General features: G+C 42.8%; 1 protein-coding gene and 1 long non-coding RNA gene across 3 annotated transcripts; both read right to left on the bottom strand.

The window, feature by feature from the left end:
* Positions 1-4,233: 4,233 nt before the first annotated feature.
* GINS2 (GINS complex subunit 2) lies at positions 4,234-7,544 on the bottom strand. Its single transcript, XM_053448305.1, has 5 exons — positions 7,433-7,544; positions 6,203-6,317; positions 5,775-5,874; positions 5,099-5,225; positions 4,234-4,706 (listed from the first exon to the last, which is right to left on the bottom strand). Exons 1-5 carry the CDS (start codon positions 7,520-7,522, stop codon positions 4,581-4,583), a joined length of 558 nt encoding a protein of 185 aa, XP_053304280.1. The 5' UTR covers positions 7,523-7,544; the 3' UTR covers positions 4,234-4,580.
* A 1,986-nt stretch (positions 7,545-9,530) lies between these two features.
* On the bottom strand, positions 9,531-14,013 carry LOC128466893 (uncharacterized). 2 transcript variants are annotated; one of them, XR_008345648.1, is made up of 4 exons: positions 13,954-14,013; positions 13,590-13,712; positions 11,851-11,963; positions 9,531-9,956 (listed from the first exon to the last, which is right to left on the bottom strand). It is a non-coding gene; the product is annotated as an uncharacterized LOC128466893 (long non-coding RNA). The 2 variants fall into 2 exon arrangements; XR_008345647.1 differs by lacking the exon at positions 13,954-14,013 and having other exon boundaries at positions 13,590-13,923.
* Between the last annotated feature and the right edge of the window lie 812 nt (positions 14,014-14,825).

Genomic DNA, 14,825 nt, shown 5'->3' with positions numbered 1-14,825 from the left:
TGTAGTAACAGCGACTTGTGCCTGTCGTGGGTGTGCGAGGGTAGATGTATGTTTGGGTTGTACAGCTCTCTCCTTAAAAGCCACAGTCCTGTCTGAGATTTAGACGTTAATTAAACCTCTACGTATAGGATTCTGGCACCAGGTTTTAAACATCTTTCATACTTAACACCCAATGTGTAACCATAATGGAGCACCTACAGTTAGTTACCCCTGCCTTTTGCCCCGCGGTCCTCTTACATTGTCACGACACAATACATGTCCTGGAGCACAAGGTAACTATTATATTATTATTATTATTACTACAATCATTCTTAGAACGTAGATTCATTTATTAGAGAAACGTGATCGTATTCATTCACTGGAAACATTTACCCCAAGATAGATGCCGCAATGAGCACCGAGACCTACTCTGAAAATCAGGCCGTCTGACATTGAGTGAGCCAATGCCATCCATTTACATAAATCATTATTACTACAGTACTGGAAAGCTCACAAAGCTACATGAACATGGGATGCAACGTAACAGAGTACCAGACGTTTTGTGTGACTATACCAAGTTGTTTTACTTTACTGTATTAACACAACTGCCTCAAATGTTAACCCAGTGAGATGAAAGAGTTATTACCCCATTAACCCATACAGAACCAGCTCCCTGCTGGACGCTAACGGCGCATTACATCGCTTGAAAACATAATGCGTTTAAACAGAGACTTCACCATGCGGGCGGAAACTGCTACGATCTACCCAATAAAGAATAAACGATCTTGTGAACGGGTTTGTTTTTTCCTTTAAATCAAGCTATTGAGATGCAATGTCTTATATAACAACATAACATTTGTATAATAATAAACATTATTTTGCATGTTTCTGTTATGCATCATACAGAAAAACATATGACATCATGCATGAGTAAACTGACACAGTGATTGCACCGTAATATATACGTATCCTATTACCATGAGATTACCCGTTCAAAAGTACTAAGCAGTATCAGTCACAGCCTTTACATCTGTAGAGCTGCCTCTTATCCAGCAGGGAAGGCCAAGGAAATATTCTTCCCCACAATAAGGAATGCAAAATATGAGCTCTTTACTCATCGCGATAAGGAGGTCATATCAATCACTGTATCTCATTAACGGGTGCGACCTGAACTCGTCTGTTACCGTACTACTAGACTTTCCTATCAGAGTCGGTGTTGTGTTCATGAGTATTTCCAGTACAAAAAAGAACATAAGTAATACAATTTCGCACAAACTCAAGTTGCAGTGTAATGTGTTGCTTATATCCATATAATAGAAAAATGAGTTTCCTTTTCGAACAGAAGGTGAAGTTTGGCACCCTTTACGATCACATCAAAGTACATGCCTGTATCCCCCACCTCCGTCACATCGATGACAAGGATCTGCAGTTTGCGTGCAGAAGACAGTATTCACGGAAAAATGCAACTTCTGTGCGGATGATATACTTATAGAAATGTTTTAACAGCATTATATAAGGGTTATACTGGACCTCTTACTGGTACTTGTGCTTAGACTGAATGCACGACAGTATAACGGTACACCGCTGATTGCCCGAAGACTGCACGCTAAAGCAGCACCAATTAATGAACGATAACGTTGATCATTACACGGTGAAACTAGCATTTCAATTAGTTCTTTGCACGCAAATAAGAGGAACTCCATTCCTATCAGATGTTTCTAGTAAAAGGAAACATTCTCTCACAATATATATCCTTCGAATACTGTCAGAATGCTGCATCCAGGACACAGCAGATACATTCCCAGCACGCTGGAATATCGATGGAGTGACACAAACCTTAATGGCACCGATACAACGAACGATGTGTGAAGAGTTAAACACAAAGAGCTTTAATTCATAGCATGAAGGGTCAACCCCAGTGAGCAGTGAGGTTTCTTCTCACGCGCAGAATTAGGAGCCAGTTCTTAATGAAAAGTGAAACGAGGGATTGAAACCAAACAACTCTTCCTTTAGTAATTGAACTCCTCGGAACATTGTTACTTTAAGCACTAACAAGACATGATCCATAATTGATGGCGACTTTGAAGATACCTCCACGTTAACGATAGATTACATTATAAAAGACAAACCAAGCTCTTCTTGTACTGTGAGGGTAAATAAAAAACATACAGAAACCGAAAGCTATATATTTAGGGGCAGTTCTATTAATCTGCAGTATTGTTGAAAGGACCCAAACGTCAAACTGTGTATTTTTAATGTTTTTGCTGCACAAAAGGTTATTGTGAAGCTACATGTTGGGAAAGGAAAGCGCTTTGCCTTCTATAAGTTAGTGCCTGTGGAGACGCGTTCACACGGTTCCATGGCTGGAATGCCAAATTACTGAACACACGCTTCATGAACTAGCATCGGGATCCATGAGCACAAAATGTTCAGCAACATAAGCGTTCAGATCATGTAGTTCAGCAGTGGAATATCCTGAGGATAAAACTACAACAAAGATACAAATAACTGTGATAAACAACGCCGGCGGAAAACCTACGGAAACAGACACCGGCCCTGCTTTTCTGGTACATCTGCTGGGAATTAAGGTTCGTAAGCCTTTAAAGAATTTTTAAAAAACTGACAATCCCAAACAGAACCAAACGCCTACTAAAACATAGATTGTTTCGCAGACAGCGTTATTCCTGCATTATACCACAAGAGGGCGCTAATCGCCTGCTACTGCCTTGCTGAAGATACTAAAATATAAAGTTGACCCAAATAATCTCGTGTGGCCAGGTCTTCTTCAGCTGAGGACAATTCTAAAAGTCTTAAATCTCTGTGTAGCACGACCTCACTGTTACACTATATGACCAAAAGTATGACCCCGATATCTAATCTCTCAACTAAACTACTAATTCCTAAATTCATTAATAAAACAGGTTAAGTAGCCGTATTGACCGAGACAAGGGTCAAAGTCGTTCAGAATTGTCACGCACCCAAATGATTGCTGAATAGACCAGGCAGATATCAGAGGCCAAGAAAACCTAATTCCTAAAAACAGGTTAAGAAAGACATGTCATTTTTTTTTAATCATGGAAAAAAAATGTTTTCTCTGTTTTTTTCCAGAGAAGAAATATTATTTTTTGGAAAAATTGAAAAGAGGAGTGGTTTTACAAACTGAAAATCATTTTGTTACACCGGGAACATGAAATACAGCGTATATATAAAAGTATCATGCTTGAAATAAAAGTACAGCTTATTCAGTAAATAATAAACAAAATTTGCTCATTAAATTTTTTTTTTTGTTGCACATGGAACAAGGTATACATTAAGAACATTTCAACGATACATGAGAACAAGATGTTGGTCTCGCCACTTTACTGAAGAGAAAACGTACTGGCCAGATTCAGACGGTAAACATTGGGGAGAACATTAACCCCCTAATGGGCAGTCCCTAAACCCATTGAAAACAATGCATTTTGAGCCCGTACATGTACAGACTTTGTCATTAAGGGGTTAACAGGAATCATTTAGATGAAGGTTCTAAACATAAAGGAATTTTCCAGACAAACATAACCGCTTACCTGTGAAGAAAATGTAGATGGAGTCCAGCCACAACCAAACTAAATGGAAACTTTTTCCCCACAGTGCCCCTAGAGACAGAAGCGCATACTGCTCTTTTTTGAGAATTGCATTGTCAGTATTATTATTATCGTTTTATATAGCGACATCAAATTCCATAGCGCTGTACAACGGGAGGACAGGACATAACAAGTAGTATGTAACATAACAATTTGACTTACAGAGACAACAGGTGAGGAAGGCCCTGCTCAAACCAGATAATTTGAATTGTATTCCAGGATTTGCTTGTCTTCAGGTGAAGAGGACTTGCAATGATTTGAGATTGTACATAAAGCCTTAGAAGTCTTTCACAAACATCTTCATGTAATATAGTTTGAATGCCATGTCATAAACATATTATTTATCATTGTAAAAGAACATACTCCACACTCCGTATTTTTTTCAATTTTCCGTAAAAACAAACAAACAAAAAACAGCTTTGGAAAAAACTCTTCCCGCCTCTACTTTTGCTTAGCTAATAGTAGTCTGGCCACCTAATGTCAATTAAAGAATACGTAACATTATTCTGGGGTATCAGTTTCTTAAATCTCAGCTCTGGTCAAGCAATCATTTTCAATGGAGGTTGCAGAAGCAAATTCAAAGCTGAATGAACCATCAATATACACAAGGAGACAAAACATTAGACACACATTTGACACGTTCACCCAATACAGATTGCCGACAGTGTATGCACCAGCTTAGGCATTTAGATGACACTTTATTGAACCAACATAATCAGAACATTCACTTGACACTGTAAAAAATGATCACTTCAAGCAACAAGATACGAAAATGGATGATCAGCTGGTTTCGCCACTATTTCAGCGACAGATGTAAAGTGCAGATACAATGCAAGAGCCATCCACAGAGATGATATTTAGGCATGCCAGGAAACGAGGCCTTGGCATCAAACTGCCCGATATCATGCGGTGGTCTCAGCAGACAACTAATTAGTCCCCCCCCTTTTAATTATGCAATTGCCGGACACTGTAGGAGGGTTAGTAATCTTGGGACTGGCCATCCTCCGGGGCCTGCAGGCTGGTGCGCAGTTTGTACATGTGGTTTAAGGACTCGGTAAAAAAAGTTCCGATGGTGTTAATTTCCATTAGCGTCAGGTTATCCAGCTGGCAAACGAAAAGAAAGGACTTGTAACCCCAGGGAGTTCAATAGCAGGTGGACGACGGAGCCTGTATTATTAAAGAGTGCGCTAAGCTGGCCACAATATCTGAGAGGACCAGCCGGTTTACAGAGCAAGACTTTAGACCCAAAAATGCAGCATCACATTTGAAAATAGATTCAGAGACGCTTTGTGTGTTTTTTTAAACTTTTTGCTCATTAATATGGCAATTAAAAATTAATATTTACAATTAACCAAGTGTAAACGAGCCGTCTACTTTCACAAAGTGTTAACGTGATTCATTTTCTTTTCTGAAACAAGTACACACCGACCAAACCTCTTTGCCAGACTAAAATCTGGTACATCTGGCACAGACCAGCACTATGCACCTTGTCATACCTTAGCGTGAGCCTCTTGCTCCCGCACAAAGCTGTCAGCAGACAGCCGGAGCTTGGCTATCCGAGTGTCCCATGTGTCTTTGACAAGTGTACGAATCTCATCTGCTTTGGGTATATTGTCAGAGGCGCTGCGGTGAGAAAACAGGTGTTTGGCGCATCAAGCAACAAGGCTACACACAGCATTGAAAGTGTCGAAAAAGAACCCACATGCAATGTACCATGCAACACTGATTTAGTTGTGCAAAGCAAGAAGACCACACTGTGTGTGTGTGTGTGTGTGTGTGTGTGTTTATGGATATAAAGATTTCACACACCTGTAACCAAATACCCACAGAAAAGCACAGCTTAAAGCAGGACATACAAGTAAAGTAGCGTTAACAATATAAACCAGGCATGTGCATTTCATAATGCAAGAGGCAGTCCCGCTGATTCAGTTCCATGGTAAAATCGGCAGCGCAAAGCACAAACAGTAATCTCTGCAGACTTAGATCTGATGTTTCATATATATATATATATATATATATATATATATATATATATATATATATATATATACCCCTTTTGTTCAAAACATTTGCTTCGCATAAAACATACTTCTATACATCATAATATCTGACAGCAAACCCCATACCAGCAAGAACATGCAGTAAAAAAGCTTGTGCAGTCATTGTACTCACTGATTTAACAGCAACTTGGTCACCTCCATGTAGTACGGACTGGGCATTGGGGTAAATGTTTCCTGTCTGCGCTCTTCATCCCGAATTGTCTCTAATTTTTCTGGAAAAGGAAAGACATATATTTCACTTTATGATAAAACAAAAATGCAAACCCAAGATAACGAATGTTGAGATGAAGTTTTTTTTTTTATAGTAAACCTTTCTTAAAAGGGTCATATGTCTTAGAGAAATGTATGGCAAATGACAATAACTATAATGCCTCCTAGCAATGTCCATGGGTACTAGACCTGGAAATGCTGTCTGCTGGCAGGAAACCAAGCAAATTGGGGCAGCTGCCCATCTACTGACACACACCACTGCCGGGTCTAGCACATACGGATATGCGTTGGAAGAATATGTGATTAAGTTCCCAATGTTCTCTTCCTTACCCACATCCATCCACTCTGGGGGGACAACACGACACTTTTGCCTTTGCTTGAGGTTAATGGCGAGCCACAGGGGCACAGCTACAGGCAGACCAGGATTAAATGGACCCAAGTCACCCTGTAAATGATAATGAAATAAGAATGATGTGTTAGGATTTAGGAACTTAATTTTAAACCGTGACAAAAGAGAACATTGACAAGATGCAAATACGGTTGTTTCATGTGAGACCAGACGACACGTGGCAGAATAATACTAAAATATGGCAATAAATGGCTTCCCCGTGGAAATTCGATTAATTTGGTGGCTATGACGTATATTTTAATATTTAATAATACCTCTAGTGGGCCAGAACTGAATGCTTCAAAGGATCTGGTTTGATAGCCAAGCCTCGGAGGTCAGGAGCACCGGGTAGCCGCACTCACCCTGCAGAGGGGCGTTTAGTGGGTAACTACCTCAAGCAGCCGGCATTAAGGGTCGCTGAATGGGGCGTCTGTCAGGCATGCTGGGGTGTAAAGCGTTTGTGACGCGGCATTATATAAAGGCACGGTTATGGCGAGGGATGCAAATAGTTTGAAAAAATGTTTTGACTCCATAACTGCATCACTTCTTCTAGATACACGTGTGTGTCTGTCTGGGTATGTCTGAGCGTCCGGGTATGTCTGTGTGTCTGTTGGGTATGTCTGTGTGTCTGTGGGGTATGTCTGTGTGTCTGTCTGGGTATGTTAGCATGTTTCTGGGTATTTTAGTGTGCGAACACGTGTCACGTGGCTGTGTTTGTTTGTGTTAGTATGTTGGCATATGTATGTGGGGGGGTATATCAGTGTGTGAACATGTCTGTCTGCGTATGTAGGAAAACATTGAGTGAGTGTAAGTGAATGTGGTTTTAATGTTGTGGGGTCAGCAGGAGGTCTTGGGGAGGCCTTGAAGCCTAGGAAGCAGGGTTGTCGTGTACCGGTGTATTACATGACATTCCGGGAATAATAAAACATGTCAGCAGCAATACGGACGGTGTTACATGCGTAATGCCTGGCGGCGGACCGGGGAGCTGAGAGTAACGACTCCAGTCACACGGTGAACTTTATTCCGTTGGCACGGCGCTTACCGCACGCACCTGTCAGTGAAGCTAAACTTTCCGTTATTATTGTGGTTGTACAGGAAGAGGAGGTGCCCCTCACGTTGAGGAAAGCGGGCGCCCGGTAACATGTATGAGAACGGCGGTAGTTTCCGCTTACCCCTATCAGGTAGACCTTGTCCAGGCTGAAGTTGGGGATAACTGTAACCAGTTCCTTCTCCGCTAGAAACTCTACCTCAGACGCGTCCATTTCTGCAAACCCCGCCCACTGTTTCCCGCGCTGCAGGGACTGGCCAATTAGCGCCGGTTGCTGAGTGTATGTGCGTATTGGCTGACGGAGCTATTTGCGTTCCAAGCCTCTCTCCCACTCCGGCCCGCGTGTATGATTTATTCATGGCGACCGTCACACAGCTGCAGGGTCTGCGGACATGTTATAAAATTCACGTCCCCGGGCACCGTTCTATTTACAGCCGGCAACGTTGTATAAACGGTGCAGCTGCAAATGTCTCCATGGCGAGAGGGCCCTTCCCTACAACGCATAGGGGACGGTTAATTAACATCCAAGTATAAAAGAGCAAACACTGTGTGTGTGCTGTGCCTGTCCCTAATATAAACCATCTAATAAACTTTTATGAATACATTTTCTGGGCGAGTGACTAAACTCTCATACGTATAACCCAGAGTCCTGAGGTAAATAGGGACAGATCAACTAAATAGATTCCCGGATACCGAACAGTGGCTGCTGGAACTCGGTAGGGCCAGACTGAAGCCTCCTTGTATACCAGCTCCATCATACCCACAGCGTGCCCAGTGTCTTAACTACTAAGCACAGTTACTAGTTTATAGGGCGGAAAGCAGCTGTAATAAAACAACCCGAAGCGGTGGCAGCCTTTACCGCCTTGACTTGTCATTTCCAGCCCTTTGTTGGTACGTGGGGCCGTTTAAAATGTCGAGTTGGTTGTTAGTCTGCAGTTTTAACATACCAAGTAATAAAACTTTGAAGCCTATTTCCTCAGCTGTATTCTACTGTTGAGACAGACGCGGCCGAGGTTGGGTAGAAAACAGCAGAATTTGGTGTGCGATGCGAATACCTTTTCTGTGAATTAAACAGAGATGGGGGAATATCTTGGGTGTCTTTTACCATCTGCTGCTCTCATCTAAAGAAAACATGTCCAGCTGTTTGGTCATGTTTTTTTTGCTTCTGTTCCGGTTTTTCTTCTGTTGATTTTTTTGAAGTCATTTCTTACGTGCTATCGCTCTCCAAAAACCGCGCATCGAACACAGCTATTAAATTGTGTAAATTTGCAATTGAGATCATCTAAATGTGTAACGTTCATTAATAATGGACAACGCTCAGAATAAAATGATAACGCAAGAACATTGCTTTATGCTGAGCTTGCACCGACATGGTCAAGAGAGCCACAGTAATCAATGAAGAAGCCCCAAGTCTTGTAACACATTACGATACATTGCCAGCACTGGAAGGGGCGATTAAACCATGACATAAATCACAAGTCTCCCCGCCATCCTTCCATATCCCCTCCACTGTGTGATCCCAAGAGGGGTTACAAAACCACAGCACGTAACATCTGTGTTCTTCACTGTCTTGTTAGCCATGTGCACTTATGCATATAAATTAGCCTTTTATATAACCTTCATCTCCGAGAGGGATTAAGGGGCGACGCTGGTTATAAAATGTAGCCTCGTCAACCATCTAAAGTTTATTGTATTTATTATTAAGACTTCATTATAGATCGTAAGTGTTTCAGCAGCTTCTATAACAATAGAGAGGAACCACCATGCAAGTCTTGTGAAAATTAATCTTGGTTAGAAGTGCAGATCGGGGAAAGGCAACATCCAGCTTTAGAGTTTTCCGAGCATCGCCGACCATTAAACCCGGTTAATCCATGTGTAGATCCATACATACACGTCAGTTTATAAGACACGTGATTCACACCCACTCTGGAGAGAAATAAAAGTTGAAGAACATTCCCTGCCCTCAGGCAATCCCAACCGTGGAACAGGTTCTGTACATATTGCACCATATGACATGGGAATGGAGCGATTGATGTTGCCCCTGCTTGGCAATACCAGGCGGCTTGGGTCTCCTCTGCCAGCTGGAGCGATGTGCGCTCGTATATCTCCCAAGGGAAGCAATTTACAAAACAGCACCTTATCGAGACCTGTGATCCTCCCCAATGCAGGCTGCCAACTTTCAGTATGCGGTCAGTTAATTAGCTGAACAGAAAGGGCTTTGGTGCTGTTACGGATACACATATAGAATTATTTTAATATGCCGTATCTACCTGTAAGGGGTCATACACACAGTGGTCCGGCGTAATTTATTTTTCTTTTCATGCACAAGACATCAGTTTTTTTGGTCATGTGGTCCCGGTGAAGGCACCGGCACGGCTGTGAACGCGGAGTAAGGCAGTAACGGCGCTCTGCATTCTTTGGTGTTAACGGTAAGATTGGCGGATCTAATGAAAAGTCTTCAGTTCCCCAGAGGCGTTATCAGCAACAGATTTTATCATCTGTGTCCTTCTGAGACTCCTGCCCCATGCCGCTGGCAATCAGCGTCCCGGTGGGAGTCGGAGGTGTGACAATAATATCAGGGACATTCAGGTGGTGGTTGGAAATCGCGGCGGGAACCTCCTCCCGGCTTCTGTAACAAGCCTGCAGCCCTGAAAGGTAGAAGAACAAGAAAATACGTAAAGTTATACATCGTATGACAGCAATTAGACAAACATCAAAAGGTTTGCTTCGGTCCCAGCTTCTACTCTAGAACCTCACTAGGGCTGCAACTAACGATTATTTTAATAATCGATTAGTTGGCCGATTATTTTTTCGATTAATCGATTAATCGGATAAAAAAAATGAATGTAAATTTTTCATTTATTTAAAATAATTTACTTAACAAATGATGTTTAATACAAACAGCAGAATAAAAAAACTTTGATAATAAATTTCTTGTCTTTATTTCCCAACCAGCCCCCCAATATATGCACATCTGAGCCCAGGCTTGCTACGCTGCCTCCCAGACATGCCATGCTGCCCCCCCCCACATATGCCACGCTGCCTACCACAGCACTCCACGCTGCCTCCCACATCTGCCACTCCACGCTGCCTCCCACATATGCCACTCCACGCTGCCTCCCACATATGCCACGCCATGCTGCCTCCCACATCTGCCACGCCACTCTACCCCCCACATGCCACTGTGCCTGATACGCCTTATACCCCCTGAAACACCACTCCATCCTCCCCAGACATGCCACCCTGCCCTCCCCACATATGCCACGCCATGCTGCCTCCCACATCTGCCACTCCACAATGCCTCCCACATATGCCACGCTGCCTCCCACATCTGCCACTCCACGCTGCCTCCCACATCTGCCACTGTGCCTGATACGCCTTATATCCCCTGATACCCCACTCCATCCTCCCCAGACATGCCACCCTGCCTCCCAGACATGCCACTTCTCTACCCCCAGATATGCCACTCTACCCCCAGATATGCCTTATACACCCTGATACACCACTCCGTCCTCCCCAGACATGCCACACTGCCCTCCCCACATATGCCTTATATACTGTATATGCCTTATACCCCCAGATATGTCACTTCACTGCCCCCAGGATTTAGATTCCCCTAAATTAACCCTAAACTCCCCATTAACCATAACTGCCCCTAAATTAACCCTTAACCACAGCATCCCCTAAATTAACCCTAAAGACCCCATCAACCACAGCATCCCCTAAATTAACCCTAAACACACCATTAACCACAACTGCCTCAAATTAACCCCAAACACCCCATTAACCACAGCTGCTCCTAAATTAACCCTAAACACCCTATTAACATAACTGCCCTTAAATTAACCCTAAACACCCAATTAACCATAACTGCCCCTAAATTAACCCTAAACACCCCACTAACCATAACTGCCCCTAAATTAACCTCCACCTCCCCTAACTTTCAGTAGCCCAAATATATATATATTACATACATATATACACATATATATATATATATATATATATATATATATATATACACACACACACACATACACATTATATATATATATATATATATATATATATATATATATACACACATACACATTATATATGTACATATACTTACAGTTAGATGAGTGTCACAGCCATGTGGTTCTGGCCTGGAGAAGGAAGGGGCGGGGCCAGTTGTCACAGTGATTACAGGGAGGGGGAGTAAGTAGGAGCTGCTGCTGCTGCTGTGAGACGGTGAGTCAGACTAAACGGATTATATAATGAGGGGGATTTTTCAGAGGGTTTGCTCTGAAAAAACCCTCATTTTATAATCGATAATAATCGATTCAACTAATCGATAATGAAATTCGTTGCCAACGAATTTAATTATCGATTATTATCGATTTTATCGATTAGTTGTTGCAGCCCTAAACCTCACTCCCTCGTTGAGGTCACTGCAAACTCCACAATAACGCACTCAACTTTTGGCATTCGGTGTCGGACCCTGCGGCAAGACAGATCAGCCGGACGTTGTAATTTGTTAGTTTACGTTCGTTTCCTTACCTTTCAGACATGACAGATTAACACCCATCTTTTTTATTCTGTCTGCTCAGTATAATCCCCGATCGGTTTGCTCTTCCATCGTCGTAGTCAAGAGTTTAGCTGTCACTGCAAACCTAGGATCCTAAGAGAGCATAACGAGAGGAATAACTAAATACAAATGCTCTTCAGCCGGCCGTCTCTCGGTTGTAGTAAGTGCGTCGTGCATGTGATGTGTTATGTGTCAACAACTTTACAACAAGAAACAATGGTGTTTTAACATTATTACATAAGAGCCGACATTCTGCCCGCAGGCAGGGTGCCGTATACACATGTTGTGCAGGAGAACGATATAATGTGAGTATTATAGACAGACATTAAAGGGCTATTTAAAGAACTTCACACTAACCTACGAAACCCCAAAACCACATTCTTTGAGCTCTCGCTGCACTGGAAAGCCCTGCGGAGAAACGTGTTGCAACGCGCAGAGGTTCGGTTTCCTGTAACCGGTTTGCTTTTCCTTTATTTAGAAGTCGCGCTTACTCACTGGGCAAAGGCCATTAAACTTCTGGGCAAACGGAGTACTCGCCCCCACGCCAAAGATTCGGTAAAATGATTCTCGCCTACTCGTCGTCAATGACTTTTGGAACCAAGATGCACATCAACAGGTTTGTGACGCACATTCTTAGCTCCAAGGATCTGGAATGGTTGGTCAATTAAACGAGTGAGCGCACCAACTTGTTCAAGTGCCACACACGTCTTACAATTCTGACAAGAACTGTCCTGGTTGCATGCAAAGTATTAAATGCAGCGTTAAGTGATGCTGGCATCATCTCCGAATATCCAGTGTGAGCCAGGTCTGGGGATCCGTGAGCTAACAGCTTGCTTGCTGAATAATCAGGGGACACTAAATGCCACAGAGAAGGGTAGACGCTTCAAGAAAGAACAGCGATTAATATCTACGCTTTCCTAAGGTTCCTTTTTTTTTGTTCCAGAAGAGCTGAGTAAACGGATTAGCCTCCTTTCTGCTCCAAACTCAAGATATAATTTGGACACGAGACGATTATGCGCGGCCTGGAAGAAGCTGCCAAACTCACTTTGCTTATCATGAGAAAATCTTATCCCCTTTAGGTGGAGTGAGGAGAGCGCCAGCGGGCGAGCTCCTGCCAACGGCATTTATAAAGAACCGCAATATGAATGAAATACGGACGAACCCCCCCACGCCGGTGCTACTGCAGACTTCACTGCACAATTATTTGCCATTTCATAAAATTAGCTGCAAATAGAATGTTAACACTGCTATTTATTGCTTTTATTATTGCTTTATTGCTATTATTTCAGTCTGGCTCATTTCAGCCCTAAATGTCATGCCATCAACAGCAAAAAACTGTCTAGTTCCAATTATAGTGTATGTAATAGGAATTGATCGATATGTATACTATACACTAACTACTGGTTACATTCTTATTTCTGGATGCATTTAAAAGCACATCATTTTATGTACAATATTATTAGAATCAAATACATATGTCTGTGTAACAATACGGCAACCCGACCGCCCCGAAACAGTATGCAATAAGCTGTAGGTTTGAAGGCAGGCAGATAAAACCATCTGTAGGAACCCTGTGAGTTTCCGTAGCTCTGTCTGTCTGGGAATATACAAGCTGCGGCATGCGTGGTCTGCGTCGGGAAATGCCCCGAGTTGCCTTAAAGCAGACACTTCAGACAGAAGGCTCCCCCCCCCCAGCAAGGAGCCACCTTACCTTGTCTCGGGTGCTTCATCTGCGCACGTCCGTGGCTGCTCTCTTCACCCCCTGGTAGCTCGGAGCTGCTCTTTGACAGCGGAGGTGCTTCCTCTGAGCTGCACGGCAGTCACATAGTCAGATCTGCAAGGAAGAAGAGACTGAAATCACCCTTTTCCCTCTTTGTTGAGCTACAGAGTGGAATGCAAATTGTTCCTGGTACTGCCTTCCAGATTCAGATATTAATCATGTAATGCATTAACACAAGCTTGGCAAGTAAAGGATTTTAAACCATGCCCTGCACTTTTCACAGAATTAATGACTGCCTCAGACGCAGCCTGAAGATGTTCCTGCCGATAGCGAGACAGTTCCTCAAACGCATTACCTCTTCGAACCTTCTGTGACAGAGGAAGCGGCGCATTTCTAACTTATCAGGCATTCGACCGAAAGGTGACTATGTGGCAATGTTTGAGAAGTGGTCTCTCCACCGCGGCAGCCTATGAAACGGTCACGCTGATTGGACCATACCATGTTTACATAAAAGGATGGAAGATATAGGGTCAGAATATGCCGTGAGAAAGGTTATGGGGGATTGGAAGAAGCTTGCATACGATTGAGCAAGAGGAATTAATCAAGTTTGGTGGAAAGAGGAGAGAAGCGATGAGCACCTGCATTCTACTTACTTGCAAAGCAGTACTAAAGTAAGCGTGAGTCAGAACTTGCTTAACATAACCTCCGGGAAAGGAGCTGGCTCATAGACATCCTCCCCTCATCCTTTATCAAAAGGGTTGACAGCGTGATCAGTTAAATTATGCTATTAGTCTTACAAGCATTGCTAAATTCACTTTCACGTTTAGATCCTTCGTTCAGCTGCTGTCTCGCTCTCCGCACAGGGGGCCGGAGCACATAATTTTTAGTTAAATATTAACAAGCTCTGAAGGTCTTCATTGGTTTGAGATTGCAACTCCCAGATGTACGATAACATGCCCTTCTTCAAAGGGTAAGCGAAGAGGTAGAACATGCCATTCACAGGTGTACCTTTCAGAATGAGCTTTTAAAGAAAATATTATTTAAGCCTACGTTACGTTTCCTGGAATTACAGTCTGGAAATAACGTCAAAAACATCAAAACAGCTTCAGATGTTAGCCGCAGGTCACCACGCCAGGACTTCAATCTGTGAAAAGGTTCAGAGATAAAAGTGCTACAAATAAAAAGTAACCAGAAGTAAGAAGTAAAAATTCATACATTTCATGACCA

The sequence above is a fragment of the Spea bombifrons genome, chromosome 10 (genome assembly GCF_027358695.1).
Source record: "Spea bombifrons isolate aSpeBom1 chromosome 10, aSpeBom1.2.pri, whole genome shotgun sequence".
In the NCBI taxonomy this organism is placed as follows: Eukaryota; Metazoa; Chordata; class Amphibia; order Anura; family Pelobatidae; genus Spea; species Spea bombifrons.
The sequence above is the reverse complement of the archived record's forward strand: the minus strand, read 5'-3'. Positions and strand labels throughout refer to the sequence as shown.

What these genes read in the sequence shown, in the direction of transcription:
- GINS2 (XM_053448305.1), bottom strand. Translation starts at nt 7,522, where the DNA reads ATGGACGCGTCTGAGGTAGAGTTTCTAGCGGAGAAGGAACTGGTTACA. An exon ending in ACAAGGTCTACCTGATAGGG is followed by an intron (nt 6,318 to 7,432) that starts GTAAGCGGAAAC and finishes TATCATTTACAG; the next exon opens with GGTGACTTGGGTCCATTTAA. An exon ending in CCCAGAGTGGATGGATGTGG is followed by an intron (nt 5,875 to 6,202) that starts GTAAGGAAGAGA and finishes TTCCTTTTCCAG; the next exon opens with AAAAATTAGAGACAATTCGG.